This window comes from Cydia strobilella, chromosome Z, assembly GCF_947568885.1.
Source record: "Cydia strobilella chromosome Z, ilCydStro3.1, whole genome shotgun sequence".
NCBI classification, from domain to species: Eukaryota; Metazoa; Arthropoda; class Insecta; order Lepidoptera; family Tortricidae; genus Cydia; species Cydia strobilella.
In genome coordinates this window covers 48,443,802-48,471,432 of record NC_086068.1, presented here as the reverse complement: position 1 = coordinate 48,471,432, position 27,631 = coordinate 48,443,802, and the positions used below count along the sequence as shown (strand labels likewise).

Genomic DNA, 27,631 nt, shown 5'->3' with positions numbered 1-27,631 from the left:
ATAATAACACCTATTTGATTCTTGAAAGTTACATCCAGTCTAATTAACAACCCCGTCTACAGCCTTACTCCATCGTCAATATCAAAAACATATTATAATTCGTGTTGTCGCTTGTGAAAATGTAATATAGTTCTAAACGTAGAAGAACAACTTTGCAGATCAACGGAAGTGATTCAGAATTAGGAGCCCTATAGAGTTTAACACACCGTCGATTAGCGCGCATGTTTCGAGCAAAACGATGTGCGCTCTCAAACAAACAATTGTAGCGGGAGCAATCACAGACTATCAACTAATTTGACATAGAAACGATATGAGGCGTATTCAAATTAAAAAAGTATGGTAGGATATTTACCAACATGATATATACCTGGGCGTTCCACAGATCCACACTAATCCATTAGTGCAAACGAGTTGCACTGATATGCACTTTGCACTTTACTCATTATAGGTACATCCACATAATTTCGCATGAATGACCTGTGGGTGACCTAGATAGTAACAGTGACTGCAGTGAGTCACTGTAGTTTCTGCTCCGTTTTGAAATGCTTTACTTAGTTTACCTTCTTTTATTTATAATCAGGTTAGGTGTGACAAAGCCAGCTCCTAATTACGAACAATGAGCAAAATGTTTATGTTATTATTTGAAATTTGTATATATACAAATAATAAAATAATATTTGTGTGGAATTATTAATTAAATAGCTTTTAAAGCCTTCAATCAGTTTGAATTAAAATTCCCACCAGTACTTAATTTATTTTCTGTTCTAGGTTTGTTTTGTCTCCATGGTGATGTGCCTACTACTGTTTTGGCGGATCCTGGACCGAAGCAGTAGCTAAGGGTGCAACCGAAATTACGCTATGGTAAATGAGAAAGAGAGGTGATGTTTAGTTGTCAATCTATTAAGTAGGTTTAGGTAGGTATATACAGTTTGGAAATATAAGTCGGGCCCTGGAGGGAAACTACCTTAAATCCTTAAGCTGGCACATTTTACTTAAAGGAAACATTCCTTTATTTTTAAAAAGAATCAAAACTGCATTCAAAGATTTTCTAAAACTCGCTTGCCTCGCCCGGGACTCGACCGAACTAAAATTAAAAAAACAAACACTCCCTATTTTATTTATTATACTAATCGATAGTAATTCAGGATAAAATTTATCTCAGGATAAAAGTCCCGGGCGAGGCAAGCGAGTTTTTAGAAAATCTTTGAATGCAGTTTTGTTTCTTTTTAAAAATAAAGGAATGTCTCCTTTGTAAATGAGCCAGCTTAAGGATTTTAGGTAGTTTCCCTCCAGGGCCCGACTTATCTTTCCACACTGTATACATGTACCGACTGATAAATTGCTGTCGTCCTGCGTAACGCATGTGAAGATAAATATTTCTTAATTTCTAGCTAAACAAAATACAAATCTGGAAGTACTTAACGGTGACAAAATCTTTAATGGTATTGTATAACTCAGTCTTGCTGTGATCAAGGATTTACTAAGTAAATAGATACAGATGCTTACCTCTCTGGTAAAGCTATATATAACATGTTTAGCTACATTTTTGGGTAATCAACTAGGTACTTACGACGTATCACTGTTTAATTGGCAATTATATTATGTTCATGTTTAATAACGATAAGTCAAATGAAAGAGAAAACTATGGTGGTGACAGACGAGACGGCAATTGACAAACTTACGAACCTTTAATGTCTACCTATATGTATACATTATTTAATTATTTATATTTATAAATAAAGCAATAGGCATCGCTTTATTTGTATGTTGTGTTTGGTGATATGATGCTTATGGGTAGCATAGCTCTAATATCATTTTTTAAGTATTAGTACTTTATACATTATTTACATATTTATAATCTTTCAACTATAACTCACTGTTAAGCGGAGGTAAAAGCCAATGTGGAGACAAACATTTTATTAAATTTAGTATTGTCAACTTAAACACTAAGCAATCATGAATATTCGCTTCCAACCATACTTACTACACCCTTAGCATTCATAAATTCATATTCAAGATATGTTTTAATCTAGCCGCTAGCGGGTGGTGTGGTGTGGTGTGGTGACTGGTGACCCTGGCTCGAGTCAGACTGCAACATCACAGTTCTAACGTAACGTAGGAAGGTACGCGAAATTCATTTCTTGTATTCCACATTTATTTTTGATTCAAGTACTTCCTGTCTAAGATATTTTATTTAATCCAATTATCCTTTATATATACTTAAACTAATTAATATACCTACCTACAAAAAAACAGGTGTTCTTACACTTAATGTTTTGCAAGAAAAATTAAAGGGTGTTATTTAATCGATCTGCAAAATATTTGATGATCCTATTTTGATGAACAAAAATATATATTTGGTCAGCCAAAATGTGTATTTGATCAGCAACTTAAGGTTAGCAAGTATTTCAAAACCAGTTCGCAATTAATGTCATAATGAGCTGCTCTAAATTGATTTGGTTGGCAAATTAATTATTTGATCAGCAGTAAGCGATCCACCATTAATCAAATTTTGCTAAGCAGTCAGTGGGTAAGCGGTTTATTTCATTTTGGTTTACAATTTAACTGATCCGCAAAAATTAGTTCTAACCTAACCTACTTTTCTAGTAGCAGTTGGTTTCTGTAAAGGTCGCAGTTCTAATCTAACCTAACCCACTTTTCTAGTAGCAGTTTGTTTCTGTGAATGTCGCAGTTCTAACCTAACCTAACCCACTTTTCTAGTAAATAAATAATATTCAAACAGGAGCAAATATAGTAATTTTAACATCCCGCAGGAAGACAACAAGTAAGTAGGAATAATTTTCATGCATACTAGTAAGGCTTGTATCATACCCGGGCCAGGGGGGTGTCACTACGCAGTTTAGGTACATTTGGCCGGCGCGCCTACCGGGCAGGCGTATGGCAGTGGGCTGCCGCTCGGCTCGCACGATAGTCGTGTCACGTGGCGCTCGCGCAAAATTGAAAATACACAATGACTTCGAAACCTTTAATCTCGATCTAATCCGTATAAAAGATATGGTTCTGTTTACGGATGTCTGATGAACGGAAGAACAAGGAAGCAGAAATAACATTTTTTTAAATTCCGGACGATATTGAAAGGCAAGTCATACTATCTCCGGATAAAATTTTTATGTTTACAGAATCAAAGTTTGTAATTCCTACATATTTATCTTAAAAATAATAAATCAGTAGGTATAGGTACAAAAACTTGTGGCGTGACAACCCCGTGCCGACACTGCCGACACTCGCAGCTCGGTCATAAAACTGCGGCGCGCTAAGACGATTCACGGTTTGTGCGCGGTTATAAGTTTAAATTTTGCTTGCAGGCGGCGAGCATAGGTATAATTTTATACCTAAATCTGACTTTTGTGAAGGAGTGAATTTTCTGTACGGTAGAGTACTACGTATTAGTTATTCTGTGCCCGGGCCGTGTTGCATAATAAATTACAACTAATATTACAAGCAGAACTACTTTTCTAATTCCACTTATTAGAAAAGGAGTTCCGCTTGTAGTATTAGTTGTAGTTTATTATATAACACGGCCCCGATCTTAAATCAATAATCTGAATCTCTAACTAAGGTTACTGTATAAATGTTAAGATTTTTTTATTATACAAATAACCATAGACATTCCGGTTTATAGATAATATCGTGTGATTTGAGCCTGACACTAATAGTAGTTTATGCAACTGATACGTAATGGGAGGCCTTGAAAGTGTAGTTTTATGAAACGAGCGTTTGCGAGTTTCATAATAGAATCACACGAGTGTTTTAAGGCCTAGTTATGTACAGTTGCATACACTACTTTATCTACACACATATTATAAGTACTCTAAGATGGGTTCAGAAGCCGTAGGGAAATGACCTGCATTGCTACTAGTACTACCTGTAAAATATCTATAGACTATAGATATTAAAATAATGCAATAAAAAATAAATTAGAACAAAAACAGAAACAAACTACTCATATTTTCAACTAAAATGTAAATTACAAACAACTTTTCACAATTCTACTTTCGTAACAACAAACAAATGACAACAGTAATGGCGGCAATTCGATCGTCCGTCAAGACGATTTTTGTTTTTAATTATAGGCAAACGAATGAAGTCCCTATTCTCATGTCACTCGAGATCAAATGTCGTGCGCAAGGAGTATATGAAGGGTACACGGAAAGAACATGTCTAGTCACTTTAGTCACATTTTGAGTAATCGCGGTTTTAAAATTTGGAACCATGTAAAATATATGGTAATTCCGTGACCAGGTCATTTTTAACTAAAAAAAGTTGTGTTACATATATTATACAGTGGTAGCAAAAGATATAACTAAGTTCATTAAGAGCTCTACATTTTGAGATGAAAATCTCATTTTCCGAAAAAAGTGACTAGACATGTTCTTTACGTGTAGCCTTCATATAACCACTACGTTTTAGTCGTGCGGTTTATATTAAAAAAAAAATTACTGAATTGACGTTATGTATCGATAAATGTTTTAATATCTATGGATACTAGAATAGAGACCCACTTGAGTTCGGACAGCTGTTCCAAATTTAAGGTCATAACCTTACAAAAATCTATAATGTATAATTGGTCAAGGAAATCTTGTCAGTAAATAAGAACAATAAAAACTATACTCATCATTTTCTTTTGGGTGCTAGTACTAGTGTAAGACAAAGATAGTATGATTCTCTCTGTCTATGTTTGAAATGAGATTGTCCTTTGACAAACTATAATAAGATATAATAACATTAAAGTACAGATTTTACCTACTACCACAGATAAGAAAGTTCTCATAGTAAAATTGGTTGTAATAATGCTGGTCATTTCCTACGGTTTCTGAACGCATTTTAGAGCACTAACGATATGTGCGTAGATAAAAGCTTTTATCTACACACATATATCATAAACCCTCTATGATGCCTTCAAAATCCGTAAATAATGGCCAACATTAAGTGTTTTGTTACAGCAGATTTTTTATCTGTGAAAATGTTATTATTGCTAAATAATAACATCGATTTCGATAATATTATATTATTCAAATTTCGAACGTCTCTGAAAAACAAAGAAATTTGATTTGACCTCTATTCTAATATCAGTCGAGATGACGTTTTATTCGAAATGAAATGTTAATTGCATACAAATTTGACAAATCTCGCTTGTGGGGTACGATACCAACTATATCGAACGATATGGCAATCGACCCCCACTCTAGTTTGTCTCTGAATAAAAAAAAAACTACGGATGCGTGACATGCGTGAAAAAAGTTTTCTTTGCCGCCATTTGACGTGCAGTTTATCTTTTAATTAGTTTGTAAGTAAAAAATAATTTGTTTTGTTGTTTTTAAAGTAACTCTAGCAAAAGTTTCGTGTAAAATGTGCGATAAAGATATTTCGGAGACGCCACTCACTACGTTACGTACGTTCTACGTTCGTTTCATAAACCCACACTCGAGTTTTAATGCCTCATTATGTAGCAGTCACATAAACTACTATTAGAATATTAAAATGTGGTTTTATATGGCATCTGCGGAATATCCATCGGGATCAAATATTCTTACCTACGCCTAAATATTCACGTAGAAATTTTATTTTTTGACTAAAGCAAAACCTAGGGCTACCCAGATCTGATTAGATGATATGCAACTCCTATGTTAGTCTCTAATTAATATGCAATTAGTAATCACGTGTCTTCCATGTTATTTTTGGACATCGCTAAGCTAAAAGGAAGATCGTTAAGGCCTTAACGATAAAAGCGCCCTCTTGACAATGATCATATATTACTGGTCAGGCTTTAGATAGATAGATAAAGCCCATCTATCTATCTATCTAAAGCCTGACCAGTAATATATGATCATTGACAAGAGGGCGCTTTTATTTTCATGTATAGGGTGACAGTTCAGTTCAGTATAGTATGATATATATATATATATTTTTTAAAAATGATTTCGGAATACTAAGAGATATTTGATCAGAATAACATATTTTAAATTACTTTGTCATATCTCGATCTCGTTTTGAGTAATCTCGATCTCGAAAGTCTGGCGGTCAAGATCTTGAAACACCCAATCTCGATTCAGATTTTTCGTGCGAGATCTCGAAGATGTTGCATTCCCTATTGATGCCATGCCATCGCTAAATGAACCATGAGTTCCCAAAAATTATCCACTCTAAAAACTTTCAGTGTGTCTATAGGGGAAAGCAGGTAGGATTCGTACACTTTTTAACCGACTTCCAAATCTCAAAAAAAGGAGGTTATCAATTCGGTTACATGTTTTTTTTTTGTTTTTTTTTTTTTAATGTTTGTTACTCCATATCTATTAAAAGTGATATTTGATGAAGTGGAACTGCTGATGATGTTCAGAATTGAACTCTTCAACGACACATAGTTCACATTTAGCGATTTGTCCCCGTTACGGACCCAGATCCAAACTTGGACCTGGAACCAGCCCCGGACCCGGACCCGGACTCTGACCCAAACTTGGACCCGGACACGGACCCGGACTCGGATCTGGACATGGTCCTGGATCTAAACATGAAGCTGGACTCGGACTAAGACCCGGACCCGGCCCAGGATCCGGACCCGGCCCAGGACCCGGACCCGAACCCAGACCCGGACCCGGACACGGAAATGCTACTAGAAAAGTGGGTTAGGTTAGGTTTGAACTGCGATCCTCACAGAACCGAACTGCTATTAGAAAAGTGGGTTAGGTTAGAACTGCGACCCTTACAGAAACGAAATTGTACTAGAAAAGTGGGTTAGGTTAGAACTACGATCCTCACAGAAACGAAATGCTACGAGAAAAGTGGGTGGTTTTACCTCCTTTTCTACATAATTATTTATTAAGATGCTATCTTTTTCATTTCATTGTCTGAAATCTAAGAGTGCACCATCAACAACAATCTTTCACCGGCATCCCCCATTGAAGTCGGTTTTTTTCTTCTTAAAAATTATTACTCTAAACCTTGTAAAAAAAAAAACTAACCGCTATTTCAAAATGAAGTGAATGCTACATAGCCGTCCACTTATCTGTCTATAATACCTATAGGTAATAGTGTATTTCATCTTTAATACAAAGCAACTTTGCCTAGCTAGAACTGGACCTCGAGCCAGGCGCAAATTTCGTCAGTCATCGCCTCCCGGGCGACAACTCGTATAGCGGTTAACGGCTATGTATGATTAACTCTTGTGAACGTCAGCGTCCGCTCCGTTGGTGGGTTGAGAAATGGCAGCAAATAAAGTCTATAAAAAAAATTTAGTCATCGCCTCCCACTTGATACGTTGTCAGATGATAGTTCGTGAGGTGGCTTCGTACATTATTCGTTTTTTTCTAAGATTCATTGGATTTTCAGATGAGTCACTTTTTTGGCATATCTTACTGACCTGAGGGCCTACCGCGAACCACGATCGACGTGTTGCCTCCCTGTCATACTTACGTACGAATTTACAAGTGCGACAGAGAGGCAACAAACACGTCGAACGTGGTTCGTGGTAGGCCCTCTGGATTTGTGATTATAATATTATTTTCTACTCGTCGATTATAATCTGTGTATTACAACTTCATATGCAACACTACAACCTTACTCTTTTCAACGTTGGATGGCACTTCCGACTCAAGCATAAGAATTTTATCGATACGGTTTAGTCAATTATAAAAAAATTGAAAATAGAACTTCATACATTTCGATAAAATATTGGAGACTCGATTCAATGCAAATTAGCTTCGTTGCTTAAACACGGTACTCGAATGAAAAGCTCTCTATTATATCACGATTGTATAAAATACTATTGTTTTAACTTACTCGTACATGGGGCACATTCGTACAGTATTAAATTATTATTAGACTTTTAACTTGACGAAGATAATTCCTCAGCCAAAACAATAAGAAAAAATAAATAAAAATAAAATATATCCGTTTACGTTATCCAAAAAGGATGGTTTACATATTAATGTCAAGCATCTATTTAGAAACTATACTAAAGTATTTTTTCTACGCGAATAAAGCTATTTAAAGACAAACGCATTCAAAGGAGAATCAAAAAATACTTTCGAGCAGCGTAAGCATATATGTATTATTTTTTTCTTGTTAAATATACTGCCGCACTACAATCACTCCTTAATGCCTAGGAGCGGTGATCTCCCATAAAAAATAAGTTTTTGGCAAAAATTTCATTTTTGGTACAAGCTTTTAGCGCTGACTGTACTTTTTTCCACAGGCAACTAATACTCATCGAGAAAATTCTAAAAACCCAAACACAATTAGGTTGCGTTGTTTTATCACAGAGTTCCTATAACCACCTCCTGTCTTCATCATCAGATCAGTTCGATGGTACCATAATATTGCATTGTCACCCGAGTTACATGCGTATGTAAATTTTTAGCTTCATCGGAATCCGAGAAGATGGTTAAATTAGTTACCTTAGATTCCATTACATAGTTAGCTACAGAGTTCCTATGCCCACCTCCTGTCTTCATCATCAGATCAACTCGATGGTACCATAATATTGCATTGTCACCCGACTTACATATGTATGCAAATTTTCAGCTTCATCGGAAACCGGGAAGATGGTTAAATTAGTTACCTTAGATTCCATTACATAGTTACATACAGGTCGACCTAATAATAGTACATTATTGTCGAGGCTCGGAAGTAGCTACTTGCTGGCTGAGGATTCGTTTTAAACGGACGACCTTGGGAGTCCGTTTAAAACGAATCCGAAGCCAGCAAGTAGCCTTCCAGCCGAGTCATATATAGTGCTTTTCTCAAAAATGGCGCAATAAATACAAATATAATAGAAAAATTATACAGAAGCAACGTCTTTATGTATATATTTTCACAGAAAAAAGTAGTAAGATTTGCTTTGCCGCCGTTTTATTTTTTTAATTAAAAATAGAACTGTATTTTTCTGCTGAAAATACGCCAACCTATTTGAGACACCTAAATAGTCGCGGTACCAACATTATAATAATAAGTACTGATCATCTGTTTGGCTGTTTAATGGACCTATGCCTGCATTTGATATGGCAACTTCAACTTTTAAAAAGTTTGGAACTCGACAAATAATGGAATTTGTATGCAACATTGCAGTCCCGAAATCGAGACTGCAATGTTTTTAACTTTTTAATTTTTTGACTGACCATAAACAACGCACTTCGCGACCTACTTTTTAACCGACAACGTCGACTTTGCCGTCCATTTTTGAGAAAAAGCGTGTTAATGAACGATTCTTCATGGTAGATAGTCGAGATACGACGACTGTACGAAAGAATGCCCCTTTTGTACGATTCCTACCCGCTTTCCCATACTGTTTAATATTATACAACTATGTGATTAATTGGCTGTTTAATTGTACATGTGCTTATTTTGGCGGGTTTTATTTATTGAATTAATCTTGTTGTTAAAGTCGAAAACCGAAAAATCCCGTGAACATATTCATCTTTAACTTCCGAAAATATGACAATCATTTTCCAAGCTTTTAAAGTTTTCAAGGAAAACGATAATTTATTTTTTACGAAATCATTTTGGTAGGACAGGAACACAAATTAATTTGCTCCCACTTTTACTTATAATATGTAGGTAGTACGTTTTTGACAAAGCGCTCGTGCTCAAATAACTAATGTGAAACTTATTAAGTACCAAGAGGCGTATTATGATGATCTTCAACTAGAAACGTCACTTTTGATACTGACAGATCATATCCCTAACAAATCCAGATCAAATTGACAACCTCTTATTACAATCAGAATGCGCCTCAAGATCAAGTACCTACCTACCTACTTGTTGAAAATATTTGTTATTAGTGTCTACATAGCTGATGTTGATATCACTTAGAAGTTTTATTTTACTAGTAACAATATATAGGTAGGTAGGTAGGTAGTAAGAACTAAGTAATAGTTGTAGTATGTAGGTATAGAAATAGTTCTGTTTTCTTAAATTAAATTATTAGGTACAGATGTTAAATAAGATTGTAATATTCACAGTGTTAACCCTTAAAGTATGATGGATTTATTATTGCTTATATGACATATTGGCAATTTCTTAATGTACCCGTAACTAGGTTAAATTATAACATAAGTGTTGTTGAGCTGCCACCGCAGGCGCAGGGGCGCGAGCGCCTGCTCCTACTTCCCGCCGAACGGAAGTGTGGTTATCTAGTTCCTTATAAATATAATTAAATAAGTAATGCACTTTGATTTAAATTTCATCGGAGTCGAAGGCCTCATTAGCACGAGCCCTTTTTCGACGCGCGTTAAAAAAGCGTTTCAATGACACAAATGGATTTTTCTCAAACATGCTATGTAATATTGATATTACGTTCTTTATATTAGGCTGAGAAGTATCACGACTCCGGCGCGGCTAGACGAGGGGCCTGTAATGAAATTTCATACAAAGTTGCAGGCCTAGGCCGGGAAGTGGCTCTTTTTTAATTTCCACATCACATATATTTGTGACACAGCATCATGGCATTCAGCCAAAAAAAAAACTATAACCAATATTTGCTTATGGTTCGGAATGACATTCTGCCCCTTAAAAAAAAACAATAAACGATAATTAATATATTTTGCAGTTTTATTTGTATCGAATTTACAAAAAATATATAAATAAAACATTATTAACAAATTCCAATAATATTGAATTGCAAATTTACCTACAAATACAGATTTAAAATATAGTTGGTCAAACCAGTTTGTCAGTAAATAAGAACAAAAAAACTATACTCATCCTTTTCTTTTGGGTGCTAGTACCAGTGTAAGACAAAGATAGTATGATTATCTCTGTCTATGTTTGAAATGAGACAGTTCTTTGACAAACTATATTTCATTTAAATATTAGCGGTAAAAATGTCTACTCAAACACGCGTTGGTGTTTTTTTAATCGTTTTGGAGGTAAAGTTGAACATTTTTCATTGTGTATCTGTAATTCTATTTTATTGGATTTATTGTGCGTTGTTTATTGTGTTATTTAATATGAGTTCCGACGAAAATATTAAATGAATACCTGTTAATTATACTCCATGTTTAAGGCAACGATGTATGTAAAGCATAATATCAACATAAAAAACGATGTAATCTTAGTTATGTGGCTAAAACTACAGTCAGAAGGATGCAAGGCGAAAAATCAAAGATACATAAATATACCTTTGAACATTTGTGTAATAAATTGATTAACTACATGTGTAAAATATACGACACGTGTGATAAAGATAGGTACAGGTGGTAGTTATATTTTGTGCCTAGTTTACTTTTAGTTTCTTTAGAATTAAAACTTTGATTTCGTGGAGATTTCTTTATTTATTTCATTGCATGTTTGAGAAAAGCACTATACATACATCGGCGTGAAAAGGGGTTGTCGGCCTCATAACTATCCGGCCTCACTACGTTCGGCCGTATATATGCATTCGGCCGGCAACCCCTTACTTCCCGGCCTCTGTAGTAATGTACTATATTCACACGATGGCGGTGGCGCTTTTTATCAAGCGTTGTTGGATTTTCGACTTTAAGCGTTGGCCGTTAAATCGAATTTAGCGTGCGGGCGAATTCAAGCGCTTTTTTAACGCGCGTTGCAAAAGTCTGTGTGGCCTCTTAGAGTCTGTACGTACCTTTTACCAGTTATCATAACTCATAACATAACTACCGATGATACGGTTTTAAGATTAGACAGTTAAATTATAGTTTAGAAGTAAAGCATATCTTCATATAATATTTTAGACTATGTAAGCAGCTTTGAAGACATCTTTGGTTAAGTAATACGAGTATACGTTATAATGCGAAATGAAGTAAGTATTACCATAAAGAAGAAGACTTTACCTAGCTATATGTAAAGGCAAGAAGCAAGGACGGGTAGAAAGCGTTTATAGTTCCTCGCTTCCGGAAAAGTTCACGGTAGTTACGTAGTCTCTCAGTCTTATTAGCCTCATTCTGATCAGCTGAGATCTAAAATTATTACATGTATTTACCTAACCTTAAATAATTTGAAACTTTTACATTTTTTGCTGGTATATAGTAAGCCTCATAAATGGTTACCATGTCGACGGATAATACTGTCCAATAAGTGCTATTGTATATGTCATTGTCATTTCGTTTCAGTATGCATACTTAATTTTATTTTGTAAAGAGCTTTCTTATAAGCCATTTAAAAACCAACGAAACATAAACAAAACTCAGTTTTAGGTACTATAATACCTATTCACTACTAATCGTAACACTTCTGCTGTTACATCACATAACAAAGATGCTTCTTCAATTAGCTCCAGCCCGTGATTTTTTTAGGTGCCTACCATCACCAGAGCATTATCACTGTATGTTTTTTTTTAATTTAGGTACTAATCGGTTTTTGAGATATATTAGTACTATTATATACTTTATTACAAATGGACTTGGTACGAGTGTATCCACCCGCTCGCACAGTGCGAGGACGTGTTTATTTAGTTGTAATGGAAGTACAAAATTGGTCCATGGTGGGGGCCGGAAGGGCTTCAGAGGAAGCCGCGAGCGTCATCATGGCGCGCGCGCATGATGCGCCTGCAGAAGTGGAAGCGGGCGCGTGGCAGCGGGGGCGCAGGCGCGCCGGGCAGGCCGGCCAACGAGCCGCACGACGCGGACTCGGCGAGCGAGCGCGTCGAGCGCCGGCAGCGGGAAGCGCTCGTCTCGCCTGCCTCCCACTACCTATAGAAGGAGTGCGAGTGCGGGGGTGGCGGCAGCACCGGCGGCACGGGCGCATGCGGCTCAGACGCCGACCGCTGCACCACCGGCGTGCGCTCGCGTTCTGTTCGCCCGCCGCGCTCGCCGCGACCGCACCGTAAGCTACCCTTCTCGCGGTCACCGTTCCAATTCCAATCCCATTGATCCTGTACACAAAATTACGCAAACGATGTAACTTGATCACTTTGTTGATTACCGGTTTCAAGTTCCTTTTCTATGATACTTACATCATGTGGCACGGACAATGAAGTCTTTTGAATCGGTTGCGCTGGAGTGTGCACTGGTTGAGAGTTCTGATGCGTCGCCTGGTCTCGTGTCTGCAAAAGGTGCAGAATCCGACGCACGTCAGCGGTAAGACCGCTTTCCAGTGTGGCCACTCGACGGCTCAGTTCATCCAGTCTCGTCAGAACCGTCGCTACCGACGCGGCCGTGGCCGCGGTCCCCACGTTCTGATATTGAGGTGAAATACTATCCTGCAATAAAAAAACAACATTTGTAACGAACAGCAATACGGGGCAATAGTACCATCGCGATTATCTTCACAACTACAACGAAATATGTATGTGTGGGTATACACCATGGAATACTTGTCCGAACCCGCTCACCAGTCAGCTGCTCGAGTACTCGCTGCTACGCGAACGGAGGTGCTAGGAGACCATTTTTGTTTTCGGGTGATCAAACTATGTATTTGAGGAATGTTTTGTCTTATTGCTCAAAACTAAGTAATCCTAGTGTGTGCCAAAGTTTGTTTTGTGGTACAGTATGTCGATGAGTTTGAGGTAAAGTAATCGAGATATGAATACTTTATGTAATTTTGGGTGTTAGGGGGCATTAGTGCCATGTGAGCCGGGGTCAATAGTACCGTTACAATTGACACCGCGGTAGAAATGACCCCCTTACTATTTTTTAATTTTTTTTTTTGTATACACAACGAAAGGGTGGCGCATCAATTAGGCAAGAGCGCATAAAAACTAGTAGTAGTCATTATCATTGTAGATTGAGAATCCAGAAGAGTTGAGCACGTTACAGATGTCAATATTTTTGATGTAAAAATTATAATGTCAGTATTTTGAGGCGGGCTTGATTGTAACACGGGGCAATAGTAACTGTATAGAAAGTATGATTGTTGAATAACTCGATTCGTTTTTAGTTTTTAGTATTAATTGATGTTGAATTAGAACACTGTAAGTAATTTACGGCTGTGGTTTTGATCGTTAAACTATATTTTTGTTACTAAGTGAGATATTCATAATAACGTTAGTTCAATGTGTATGTGTTGTGTTAGTGTTGTGCTGATAGCAATTAATGTTATTAAACATTCTCCTTCTTAAAACTGATGTAACTGAGAAGATAAATTAAGGTTAAAGTCTACAATAATGAACCTTTATATCGCACCTTTAGAATTATAGTGACGATAGAGATATTATGTGGGTTTTATTTACGTCCGACCTGCTCACGAGTACGTCTAGCGCTCCGCTCCCGCGTTTGTTGTTATTGCACGTCTCGGACGCTATAATACGCCACACACCTCGACACATGTCGTCACATAATCCTATTTGTTTATTTATGTACTTGGTTCGGGTTTGTCTTTGTTCCAGGGAATAACAGGACTCGAGTTCTAGCAAGTGCGAAAATGTATCGACATTACCCATAGACAGACTTTGTTTACAAAGACGAATGCGGTTACGCAATTGTCGCAAGGTGTCATTGGCCCACACACTGGGCCTGCTTTTTACGGGACACTTCCTCACTGGGAAATGTACATCAAAAGAATGTTTGATAACATTTAGTAAGAAAATCTATATTTATATCACCAACTATTATTACATATTACATTTAGATTAAATAATTGATATAATTTAGAGAAAAATAAGTCAATGTCACCGTTCGTAGGCCGATATATACACACCACAATAAGGTCCATGTTTATAATTTCAAGTGCACGACGTGCATTGACGAAAAACTGGATTTCAACCATACTGCCCATACTCTTACCGTTAGTTAACATTTACCCCCAAAAATACGGAGACCAATAACCTACTATTTGACATGTACGAACAGTTTTGGTTCAGCACCTTTAAATTCTGAACTTGGAACCATTATTCAAAAAGTGGTTCAATTGCCCTCGGTCTACCCTAGACTAGACGTACCTACTAGGTCACGACACGAGTCAATCTCATGAGTCAACGAAATTGTAACGAACAGTTTTAGATTCATTACGGGAAAACATTACAGGCCTACATATATCTATCTACGGCGTAGCACTCGTAGCACATCTGGGTGCCTATAGCCAACGTGCCAATCGCTTACGCTCCGTGGCGTAGCGTAGTCATCTCTCTCTATCACTCTTCTATATTAGTGCGACAGAGACCGCTGCGTTTCGTTCGCTACGGAGCGTAATCGATTGGCAAGTTTTCTGTAGACACCGATGTGCTACGAGTAATAAACACTACACAAAACAAAACTACTAGGAGGCCAAAGAATCCCTGAACTCCTTAACTGACTCCATGACTTACCTTTGGTCTTGTACTCTCAACACACGCTTTATTGAGCTTACTGTGATTGGTCTATAATATGAATTAAAGGTACTTTAGTATTTAATTGAACACTTGTCAGTGATTGTTTTCAGGTTTACCTCGCCAAGCCGTAATTAGTCGACGGGTATAAGTTCGACATCCGCGTCTACACACTTATAACTTCGTGCGATCCTCTAAGGATATTTGTTTACAATGAAGGTTTCGTTAGGTATGTTTTTTCTTGGACAAATATGAAGAAGTAGGTCTTATAAATGAGGGTTACCCAGGTAGCCATAGGAAATCTGTTTTAAAACATCGCATTCATAATGTCATAAAATTTTAATCTATATGCCTTAACCGATATACAGAGAGAGGGTAATCGGCTTGTGAATTTAACTCTGACCTGTAAAGAGGCGTTTTGGCGTTCGGCTGTGAAGATGAGCGCTGTAGGACGTCCGGCTTGATGCAGGTTAAGGGCGGAATGAGGCGCAGATCTAGAAGAGGGCGTGGGTGCAGTGGGCGGTGGCGCCGCCGGCGTGAGGATGTCGTCACAGGAGATGTGGACGGGCGCGGGCGGCGCGGGCACGGCGGGCGGGCTGGGAGACGCATTCGTGTAGTAGGAGCTGGGGTTGGTGCTGAGGCTGGAGACGGGCAGCGTGGCGCTATGCGCGGGCGTGCTCACCGCCGCCTCCCCCGCGCCCGTACCCGCTCCCGCCCCGCCAGTCAGTGGCGAGGTGTCGTTCAGGGGCCCCACTGACGACTGCCGCCTGACACCTGCTCTACTTCTATAAGTTTGCGGCGTAGATTGGGCTGAAATTGTGAATACAATTGGTAATTGGTAAAATATCTAATAAGTTACTCGATAATAAGTTGCAATATGAAAAAAGGTGAATCTCAGTTTAAAGAATATATTAATTTTGAATAACTCTGGTAAACACATATAATAGTAGCTTGGCGGAACAAGCTTTAGGTTACTTTTCGCTCATGTCGTCGCAGACATGGGTATATTTAGTATCAGTGCATACAGTGAGATGTCCTGAACACAAATATATGTGATGACAAGCGCGAAAGTGGTGGGGGTAGTTGCTGTGACCTCAAAAAGTCGGCAGTACAAAGTTTTTTATTTTTTTCATATCATACCATGCGGGGTACCAAATGAAAGGGCTTTGTGAGTAGATCACAAATATATAACCTACTGTAACATTTTCACTACTTCGTCTAACAAATTATTGGAAAACGTTCAAAAATTTCACAATCCAGTTTACTTTGAACTGCTCTACATTGAAAATGACTGAATGGATCATTCCAAAAATACATACCAAGTGACTGTAAATATCCTCTATATAATGTTAAAAAATAATAACCCAGATATAACCAACAATAAGAAAAGTACATCAAGTTAAAAAAAGGATAATTTTCTGTTACATTAAACTGCAACTATTATTAAAACAAACAAAAAACCAGACTGTTTACATAAATTTTTGAAATGGTCTTTTCACTAGATTTCATTTGGTACCCATATTGCTATAGTAAGAAAAAAAAACAATCCCCCGCCCCTTTTTTTCGTTAGCGGGCGCCATTTTCAGAATTTATATAGCCTATGTCACTAACACAATTCTGACTAATTCAACCACATCTCATATGTCAAAAAACGTGTAATCGTCTGAGCTGTAGGGCGTGCCAAATAAATACATACTCACGCTCGAAAAACATTACCCTCCTTCTGATGCAGTTGGGTAAAAATACGTTTCCAGTAAAGAATTGTATAAAATGGTATTATGTTTTTCGAGCGTGGGTATGTATATAAGTTCAGTATACTAACAAAGCCCTTTCATTTGGTACCCCACATGGTATGTTTAAAAGAAAAGACTAAAAAACTTTGTACTGCCAACTTTTATGGCGTCACAGCAACTACCCCCACCATTTTCGCGCTTGTCATCTCATATATTTGTGTTCAGGACATCACACTGAATGTACTGATACCAAATATCCAAGTCCGAGACGACATGAGCGAAAATCGATTTCTAGAAGGCTTCTAGACCAAAAACCGCCGCACTAATGATCGATTCAGTCATTTTCAATTTAGAGCAGTTCAAAGTCAACTGTAGATTGTGAAATTTTTGAACGTTTTCTAATAATTTGTTAGACAAAGTAGTGAAAATGTTACAGGATGTTATATATTTGTGATCTACTCACAAAACCCTTTCATTTGGTACCCCACATGGTATGATAAAAAAAAGTAAAAATCTTTGTACTGCCGACTTTTTGACGTCACAGCAACTACCCCCACCACTTTCGCGCTTGTTCTCATATATTTGTGTTCAGGACATCACACTGAATGCACTGGTACCAAATGTATCCATGTCTGCGACGAACTGAGCGAAAATCGATTTCTAGAAGACTTCTAGACCAAAAACCGGTCCTCTATAATTTTGGAAAAGAAGGGTTGGTTGCAATCAATATAAGGCGAAAGTCATTAAGGTGAATTTGAACTGAAACATGCACTAACAGGTAATGCATACTTACAGTACTTGTTGTGCAGCGGCTGATGTGTTTTATGGTGGTACAGGTCTGGGAAGCTCCGTTTAAGTTGCGCTAGCATGCCTGCACACAAGGGCCGCGCTCAGAGCGGGCACGGGACAGGGCTCGCGGCAGAGGGGGATACTTGGCTCACAGATAGTATTTATACTTTTTATTGACCAAAGGATCACATTTACACAGTGCTCAAAGTCCTCTCCGCTTACTCTTTGCCCACGTTGCCCATAATCAGGAGTAAACAAATAATAAGTAGTAAGAAATAAGCTTCAAACATGCTGCAGTTAATAAGATTTTATAACAATAAAATTTGTACTCTTTTAATCACTTGCATAATACTACAGGTTTCGATTTTTTAGCAGGTACCCCATAAAAGTAATGTTCTGGCGATTATAATCGGTCATTCGATATGAGTAATAATAATACTACGAGCAACAGAATGAATGTATGAAGACTGCACTGAAAGGAGGAAGTTCTCAATTCGTCAGAATGTTTGTAATGTATGTTCTGTTCACCGATTACTCGGAGACTAAACATTAAACCAATTTCGATTTTTTTTTATTCGAAAGGGTATGCTTTCTAGTTAGTCCCATTATTTGTTATCAAGTTAGTATCTGATGACGGGATTCTAAAGAAATCGAGGGAACTCCTCACTTTATTGACATACCTATAGCGATTTCAATATACTTTAAAGTAACACGCATTTGCTCTCAAAAGGTACCATTTTGCGATGTAAACCTGTTCAAATGACGGTATTTTAAACTGTTTAGTGAATTAACTTCTTATTTGTTAAAGACTATGACTATGATAGTCCTTCTGAGTTGAATGTCAGTGAAACTGTAGGTACAGTGTAGGTAATCAGCGGTAAAAAATTACGAGTTAATAATATAAAAATCTTTTAAATATCAGATTTAATTAATTAGTAGGTATGTATAAGTTTTTAACATAACTCATTTACATGTATATTACCTATATATGCAGATTATTTTTTGTTTAAATTGTTGTAAAAATTATTCTATTGCTCGCTATGTACACATTTTTTTTAAATAAAAATTGTATATAAAGGGTCTAGCAGGCTAAGCGAATAAGAAGTGCCCCCAACGACGGATTTGGTCATTCTTACAGGTGGTGTACTGGCAGGACCTAAGAACTACACTTAATATCAGTCCTCGATCTTCTTTTGTTTTCGAGTTATTCAGGATAATATAAAATATTCAGCGTATCATTGAATGTGTCATATTTTGTAAACTGTTCAAGTTAGATGAACCAAACAAAATTATATTTGACAATAATAAAATAGACTACAAAATGCATATTTTTAACTTGCACCATGTCCTTATACTTCATTATAAAAAAAAAACATTTTTTTTTCTTTTAATAATTTTTACTTTTTGCGGAGGGTACACCTACAAAAAAAATGCATGAGTAGCCACTAATATCCACTACATACACATATAAAAATATTTGCATAAATCTTCGTAAAAAAAAATTATCGATCAACTGTAAACTCTGATTTGTAATTAGATTCCAAAAAACTAACCTCAATCAGATCCTTTTTCTTTCGTAATAATGGAAAATATGTAAAGAAGTAAACTCAAATTTCCCTTTTGCATACTCTAGCATTTAAAATAAATATAAATGTATCCTTTTAGCTTTGTTTAGTTTCTTAAAACATACGAAAAAGAGAAAAAGTGAGGTTAGTTTTTTGGAATCTAATTACAAATCATAGTATAGTTACTACCATATATAAATAAAGTACCAGTGTAGTGTGAAGATAAGTTAGTGTGTAGGTATACAATCTCTTCTAATAAACTTATTTATAATGCATCGACGATGACATGTCAACATTGATAATATTTGACACATAATATTATCTGCAAAACTTCCGTGAGACACAGACATATTAAATATATTAATAACAGGTCACACGTGTTTTAAGTCGAAAACGCTCATGTTTCACTCCGTACCGAGGAGCGTCATCAGGAGCTTGCGTCGACGGGGACATGTCGAGCGTTATCGACTTAAAACACGTGAGTGACCCGTTATTAATATATTTAATATTAATCTGCATTTGTTTTTTTGCATTTTGTGTTGGAAAATGGATAACATTAAGTGTCAGTCTTGTGAAAAAAACATTAAAAAATATGGATGGGAAGAAAAAATGCATAAAAACTGGGCAAGAGGCTGCTTTAAATGCAAAAAACAAATGCAGATACTATTTGTCAAATGTTATCAATGTTGACATGTCATCGTCGATGCATTATGATTATAAATAGGTTTATTAGACGAGATTGTATACCTACATACTAACTTATCTTCACACTGCACTGGTACTTTATTTATATTTGCTAGTAACTATACTTGTTCGATAATGTTTTTTTTTGACATGACGCACGAAGATTTATGCAAATATTTTTATATGTGTATGTGGGTATTAGTGGCTACTCATTCATATTTTTTTTGTAGGTGTACCCTCCGCGAAAAGTCATAAAAAAATTAAAAGAAAAAAAAAGTTTTTTTTATAATGAAGCATAAGGACATGATGAAAGTTAAAAATATGCATTTTGTAGTCTATTTTATTATTGTCAAATATAATTTTGTTTGGTTCATCTAACTTGAACAGTTTACAAAATATGACACTTTCAATGATACGCTGATTATTTTACATTATTCTGAATAACTCGAAAACAAAAGAAGATCGAGGACTGATATTAAGCATAGAGTGTTCTTAGGTCCTGCCAGTAGACCATCTGAAAGAATGACCAAATCCGTCGTTGGGGGCACTTCTTGTTCGCTTAGCCTGCTAGACCCTTTATTTCTTTACTGAAATGTATGAGCAAAAAGTTCGAACTATTAACAAAAAAACAAGTCTTTAATTTTATTTTAAAGTTCTACCTGTGTAAATACATTTGAATAGATCGAACGTTTTGATTTATCATTTTGTAATTTATGGTTACATTGTTCAAGAAAATGAGAAAGTATTAAATCTGAAAAATATAAACAGAGGACGCATAGAAAGGATTTATTTCAAGAGGGTTTGCCATCGTATATTTGAGTCTATGTGTAACTACTCTATGAGAAGGGTCGCATTATATTGAATAACACCACAAATTCCTGGGAGTTCGTTAATAATTATTCAAATTTATTATAAGGAATGGAAGTGGTGTCAGTTCAATATTGAAGTATATTTTTTGTAAAATAAATGATTTCATTCCAGTAGTTTGGGCGGGAGGTCTCACCCGTGATGGAGTTGAGCGTGGTGGAGCGCTGCTTGGAGAAGTTGAAGTTGAGCGGGGTGACGTCCTGGCCTGCCTTCTCGGCCGAGAACTCCAGAATGCCGCGACTCGGCGGCGACTCCGTGTCGTCGTCACTGCACTGCGAGTCCTGTTAAGTAAGGTTAATATACCTTTTACGCCGGCATTTAATCTGCCGGACGCCAATTTTCTTCCAATTCTACGAATCAATTCCAATTCTTGGAATCAGTTGAAGCGTATGTTTTTAGAAACATTTATTAATTGGTTTATCGTAAGCTTATACAAGAAACTGCCTATATTTACTTCGAATGCATTGAGTTATTACCGAACATAATTTTTGTTAAAGTATTTGCAGTTCATTTTTGCGTCTTTTGAAAAATTAAATAAATAACCTTATCGTTATCATAAATATTTTTGACGACCAGTCTGGCCTAGTGGGTGTGACACTGCCTATGAAGCTGATGGTCCTGGGTTCAAATCCTGGTAAGGGCATTTATTTGTGCGATGAGAGAGCACAGATATTTGTTCCGGAGTCATGGATGTTTTCTATGTATTTAAGTATTTGTATATTAATATATATCGTTGTCTGGGTACCCACATCACAAGCCTTTTTCGTTAATGTCATTAATTTAGGAAGGTAGGTAGGTACGTATGTAGAAGAGGGCTTTACTCTGAAATTAAGAGCTCATTTGGGATGGTTCACGTAGAGACAAATCCCATTTCTGTTTGGCTAAGGATGGAAATGTGGCGTACAGAACGCACCACCTTTTCGGCAAAGGTCTCGGTGTGCGGCCGTCGAGTGTTGCGCGCGTATGCCTCGCGCAACAGACGCGCGTCGCATGGGTTCTCGTAGCGCATGCGCCGTCTAGGCTCGATGCCACTCAACTCTTCCTGCAAACGTTGCAACATTAGGTAATTATATTTTTTTAGATTTTAGGCAGTTTTACATAAATGTACAAATAGCCTATTGTCTGAATTCTCGAGACGAATAGGGAACTCGGATGTCTAAATTGAGAAAAGATGGACAACTGGCTTCATCAATCGTCTCGCCTTAAGAGTGTGGAATGTAGGTACAACTGTCATATTGAAGGCGTCAAAGAACATATTATAATGTGATAAAGTACTAACGTCACGCATGATGTAGGATATATCGAGATTGGTAACGAAGGAGGCGCGGAACTCCGGGTAGAAGTCGAGCACGTCGAGAAGGTCGTCGCGGTGCACCCGGTGCAGGTCGCAGTAGGTGAGCGCGCGCACGCGGCAGTTGCTGCGCCCGACGGTCGGGTACACGCATGGGTTCTCACCGAAGATGTCGTCCTTGCCTGCGACCAACAAGCAAGGTTGTTAACGACAACGCTAACAAATCGCTACCGGCTACCGGTGAAACAAGTTTATTTGCACTAGTACATTTTCAGAAGTAACAAAACAACAATAACAAATCTAAAATAACACAATATTTTTGGATACCCGCTAACAACTATTTCTTACCTAAAATAGCCATAACGATGTCATCTTTTAAAATTTCTATAGATCCTCTTGAAATGAAATAAAGAGAGGTGAGGACGTCACCCCGATGAACTAATGTTTCGCCCGGAGGTGCGTGCGTAGTTTTAAACCTCAGGGACAGTGCTCTGAAAACAGATTATTTGTAACTTTATTATATCTTTTTAAGAACTGCATGCGTGGTACCAGTATGCAGTATAAGTATTGTATAGTTATTTACGACACAAGTGCGAAAAGTAGGAAATTCGCCACTCGTTGCGAATTACCTATTCGCACATGTATCTATCGTACAACGTTTTATAGTACATATGGCCCTTTAAATTTTCGACGTAGTTACGTAATGTGCTTATTATAGCACCTAGTGTTGTAATGTAGCACCAGCACATAATAAATGAAGGCCCTTTTAATGACACATAACACATGTAACAACTTGTTACATGTCAAAAGAGTTAAATAATAAAAGTATTACGATATCGATCACGGAAGACCATGCTATGTGCTCACATATCATGTTCTTCCATTGGAACCAGATTGAAACGGCGGCGACGGCGACAAACACGTTCATCCATGGAGAATTTAACTTTTTTATGTATATAACATGTTCATCTATTAAGTTTTAGGCTTTTATGGCTTAAAAACACAAAATATGAAAATGTAAAAATATTCATTTAGCCTTCAAATATTCATTTATAGCAAAAAATCTGAATCTGAAAGTTATTACTACATACATAGCACGTTCATCCACTCACGCTATACCGTCCATACACTCACGTCTTGAAATAGTAGTACTACCGTACAGAAAGGACACTTCCTACAAAACGGAAGTTTGACAACGATTCAGGGACGAATCATGCTGTCCCTTTCTAATACAAAAAATACAAAAAATTATTTCGTTACCAGGCATAGATGAAATATAGGATAAAATAATCGGTTTCACTTACAAATATGACAATTTAATGTATGGGCACTATCCCTTTCGGCTATTTAGGGTTGTGTAAATTCAAGTCATTATCTTATCTGACACACACACACACACAGTACACAAAAAACAATAGATCGTGGTATGCAGATATGAAACTGTCAGGTCATTTTAAGTTTAGAATTCTTATTATACTACTATTAGCACTCGTACCAGTGTATGTAATTTTCTCTAAATTGTAAAAAAATTACCAACTAGTAATACCTATATCGGTCTGAGCCCCCGACGAAGGCCGTTGTAAGTAGGGAATGTAATCTCGCACCAAGATTGGCGATTCGAGATCTCGCACGAAAAATCTGAATCAAGATTGGGTGTTTCGAGATCACGACCGTCCGACTTTCGAGATCGAGATTAATCTCGACGAGATCGAGATTTGACGAGATTTTTATTTTTGAGATTTGTATGTAATTATAAATGTGTTATTTTGATCAAAAAACTCTAAGAATTCCGGATAACTACTTATTTACGGTACGTCATGTTATATTTTGAACATAAACAAGTAACTGTCAATTTTTTTTTGTGACACACTTTTATTGCTGACTGTAGGTATTTCTTCTCGTTTGCATGTCTATCGAGTAATTCTTGAGACCTTTATAATGATCGCACTTAAACTATCGTGAGACATATTTCAAAATATTTATCAGTACGGTTTTTACTCACTATTATTTTTAGTCGCTTTTGGCGACATGTTTCGGATTCTTTGGGAATCCATCCTCAGGCACGAGTGTCCGCGGCGGTTGTACGTCGTGCGGTTGTAAGCGACTAAAAATAATAGTGAGTAAAAACCGTACTGATAAATATTTTGGCCTTTATAATGAGCCTAAACTTGATGTCTTTGTGTTTTTCCATCGAGGAGTTCCTTTGGCTACCTACCGGCTGCATCATCAGAACACCTCCATGTTAGCAAATTATTGCATTGTCACCGGAATTACGACAGTAATCCAAATTTCAACTGAATCATTTACCGGGAAGTGGTTTAAATTTTAGTTACAAGATTTGAAGAACTATACATATATACAAAGGTAGGTATATACGCAGTGAAGCTAAATAAAAGTGTGTAAAAAAATAATTAAATCAACAGAATAAAACCAACTTATTAAAAAATAAATAAACAAGAAATGAATTAGCTTAATTTGCATGTAAGTAAAATAAAATGGTATCCATTATTTTTGATTATAATTGTAATTGTATTTGACGTAAAAAAATCTGCATTTTAGTTCTCTACGTATGTATTTTGAAAATGATTTCGATGCAGAGGCACTAACATGCTCAGTTGATATTTTTGACAAGCACTAAGCAACTTATAAAGAATGTAGGGTGAGCGAGCAAAAATCATATAAATCATTGTAGGTACGCTAAGTTTGCCCGATTCTTTTGCACAGAGCGCCCCACAGTGCTTTTATCGTCAGCTAAAGCCTGCCGCAAACAATAGCACTGCCTGACAACATTACATTATGAAAGATTGCTCAAAATAAAGTAGTTCTCACGGATCAATCTTTTAATCTCGTCGTCAAGATCTCGAAAATATTTATTGAGATCTCGACCGAGATTGCAAAAATCGAGATTTCCTGTCAACGAGATTGAATCTTGAAAATGTGTGCGAGATCTCTCGAAATTACGAAATCGAGATTGCATTCCCTAGTTGTAAGTCAAGGATGTAGATGTAATACTTAGTAGGTATTATATTATTTACAGACTGGCAATGGTTTCTCTTCTATAGATTTTAGCCTTTGAGTTGAGGAGTTGGTCTTTTAAATTTGCCCATGAACAAAGTCGATTGATTTAAGGTAAGAAATAAGAAACACACCTTAGACAACCGGGACTAGCACCGTCAAAAGCGGAACAATTGGCGAGTAGATTGCGATTAAGGTGCAAGCATATGTCAGCTTGAAGGCACTCCGGGAATCCTTTTAAAAGGCTCGAGGTATCGATGCCATTCGTGTAGCTCCATGCGTGTTGGAAGTACTCTTCTAACCTCTGCCGAAGTGGATTCGCGATCTTTTTGCAAGGTAATAGAAAATATTAGTTTCACCAAGTTTTAGTAATATTTATTCATTAAAATATAAGTATAGGCCTTTACCTGATGAAATCGAATGAATTCTCTCACTCTTAATATCTGTGTATGATATCTAGCAGTCCCTGAATACAGTCGCTGTATAATCGCTGATACGTTTCCAAATATGCTGGCGTACATAAGAGCTGGAATACATATCAACAATAGTAAGAGATAGATAATTATCTAAAAAAACACTCGTAATAATACAATGCAATCGACTTCGACGTTAGTCGATTATGCGTTAAAGCTTTTTGTCAAGGACACCCTTGCAATGAAATCGCTTTGCTATGAATTATTAAGAACTACCAACAATTAATATTTCATGTATACAATACGCAGCACGCTATAGAGTAATTACTAACATCCAACCAGCATCACGAATATTGTAAAGCCCTTTTCCATGTCGGTGTTGGGAGCGACGTTGCCAAAACCGACACTCGTCAGGGATGTACAAGTGAAGTACAGAGCGGTTATGTACCGAGATCTGAAAGCATAGAGACCTTCAATGTATTATTTGTCCACAAGCAAAAATAAGACACCTTAAATTAATTACCTCATAGATGGGCCAGTAGAATTGTCGTAAGTCGCTTGGACATCGTTAGCGAGAGCATCCAGCCAGCCAATAGGAGCGTGAAGCTGAGGACGCTCCCAGCTGCCTATAGCATACCTATTGTGAAATAATTACATAATTAACACGATGCGCTAGAAAACGGTGTACAATATGTTTTTTAGATAAATGATCTCACCACAAACAGGCTAGCCAGTGCGCAATAAGCACAAAAGTGGCCATAAGCAGGAGAAGGACGGCAGTGCCATATTCGGAGTACCGGTCAATTTTGCGCGCCACCCTCACTAGCCGAAGCAGGCGCGCTGTCTTCAGCAGACCGATGAGCGTCGTCGTCTGCAACCACCACAACCACACCTGAGAACCTGCGCTAGCGCCCCCAGCAAATTAACTTAGCCGCAAACCGAACTCAAGCGTTGTATGAATCGTTTGCGTATATTACTATAAATAGCATCAACGAGGCTTTGCAGCGAAAACCACGCTAACCAAGCAAGGTGAGAATTATTATAAAGTTGCCTATGATTATGCTATGCGAGAGTTTCTCGAGCTCAACCAAACTTAGATTTAAGGTTTTGCAGTAATACAAGCGATTAGTTCAAAACTATAAAATGAGCTGGCTTCATACAGAATGCAGTGCATGTAACCGTATTGTACTTGACAAACATTATGATTAAAGTTTTCTGTATTGGGTTCTGATATGTATGAGTTATATGGATCGTATGGGCGGGGCGACTGAAGTTTATCATAAGCTGTTTTACTAAAGGGGCCCACTGACTATCAGTCCGCCGGCCGATATCGGCCTGTCAGTTAGAACAAAAGTTTGACAGTTCCGAACAACTGACAGGCCGATATCGTCCGGCGAACTGATAGTCAGTGGGCCTCTTTAGTTTTGATATACATACATAGTATTATAGTGTTTTAATAGGCACTAATAAGGGACAATTACAAACAGTTGCGTATGCAAGGAAACATACATATATTAAGGGTGGATACACAGCGGTCAGGCCAAAAGATGACGGCTACTGAGACATTATATTTAGTTAATGCTCAATTAGTTTGTTATTGAAATACACCCTGTTCTGTCTGTTCTGTGTGTTGATTTGATGAGATACACAATTACGATATTTATTATCAAATATAAAGGTGACTAACAGAATGTTTTCTGGATCAGTGACGATGATAAGCCGTCGATTAATTACTGTACCATGCAATGCACTATCATTAACCCTTCAATGCATAGTGATGGATGCAGCGCAGCCTACACAACAAAAAACATATATTTTATGCATTATTAGATAAAGTCGATTTGTTCCTGTACCTATAATAATTTTGATAGTAAAAATTCATACATTATAGGTATATAACAAATAGTGTAAATTTCTGATTTTTCATATGTCTTTTACCAATAATTGTATGTGTAATAAATTATGATTTACCACTATGTAAATTCTAACACTGATTTAGCAGTGAAAGTCGATGTTTTAATTTTATTTATAATTTTTCCCAGAATCAGTAATCAATATTC

At 37.0% G+C, this 27,631-nt stretch overlaps 1 protein-coding gene across 2 annotated transcripts in view; it reads right to left on the bottom strand.

Moving 5' to 3' along the window:
* Positions 1-11,441: 11,441 nt before the first annotated feature.
* LOC134754622 (potassium voltage-gated channel unc-103) overlaps positions 11,442-27,631 on the bottom strand; it is a 50,781-nt gene continuing 34,591 nt past the window's right edge. For both annotated transcript variants that reach the window (XM_063690953.1, XM_063690954.1), the window contains 13 exons: positions 26,288-26,442; positions 26,095-26,208; positions 25,904-26,025; positions 25,566-25,684; positions 25,293-25,483; positions 22,492-22,634; positions 22,132-22,325; positions 21,766-21,894; positions 20,989-21,133; positions 17,741-17,818; positions 15,618-16,024; positions 12,926-13,171; positions 11,442-12,844 (listed from right to left, as the gene is read on the bottom strand). In XM_063690953.1, the coding sequence (XP_063547023.1) occupies positions 12,659-12,844; positions 12,926-13,171; positions 15,618-16,024; positions 17,741-17,818; positions 20,989-21,133; positions 21,766-21,894; positions 22,132-22,325; positions 22,492-22,634; positions 25,293-25,483; positions 25,566-25,684; positions 25,904-26,025; positions 26,095-26,208; positions 26,288-26,442 (2,229 nt within the window). In that variant the 3' untranslated portion in view covers positions 11,442-12,658. The remainder of the gene's footprint in view (positions 12,845-12,925; positions 13,172-15,617; positions 16,025-17,740; positions 17,819-20,988; positions 21,134-21,765; positions 21,895-22,131; positions 22,326-22,491; positions 22,635-25,292; positions 25,484-25,565; positions 25,685-25,903; positions 26,026-26,094; positions 26,209-26,287; positions 26,443-27,631) is intronic.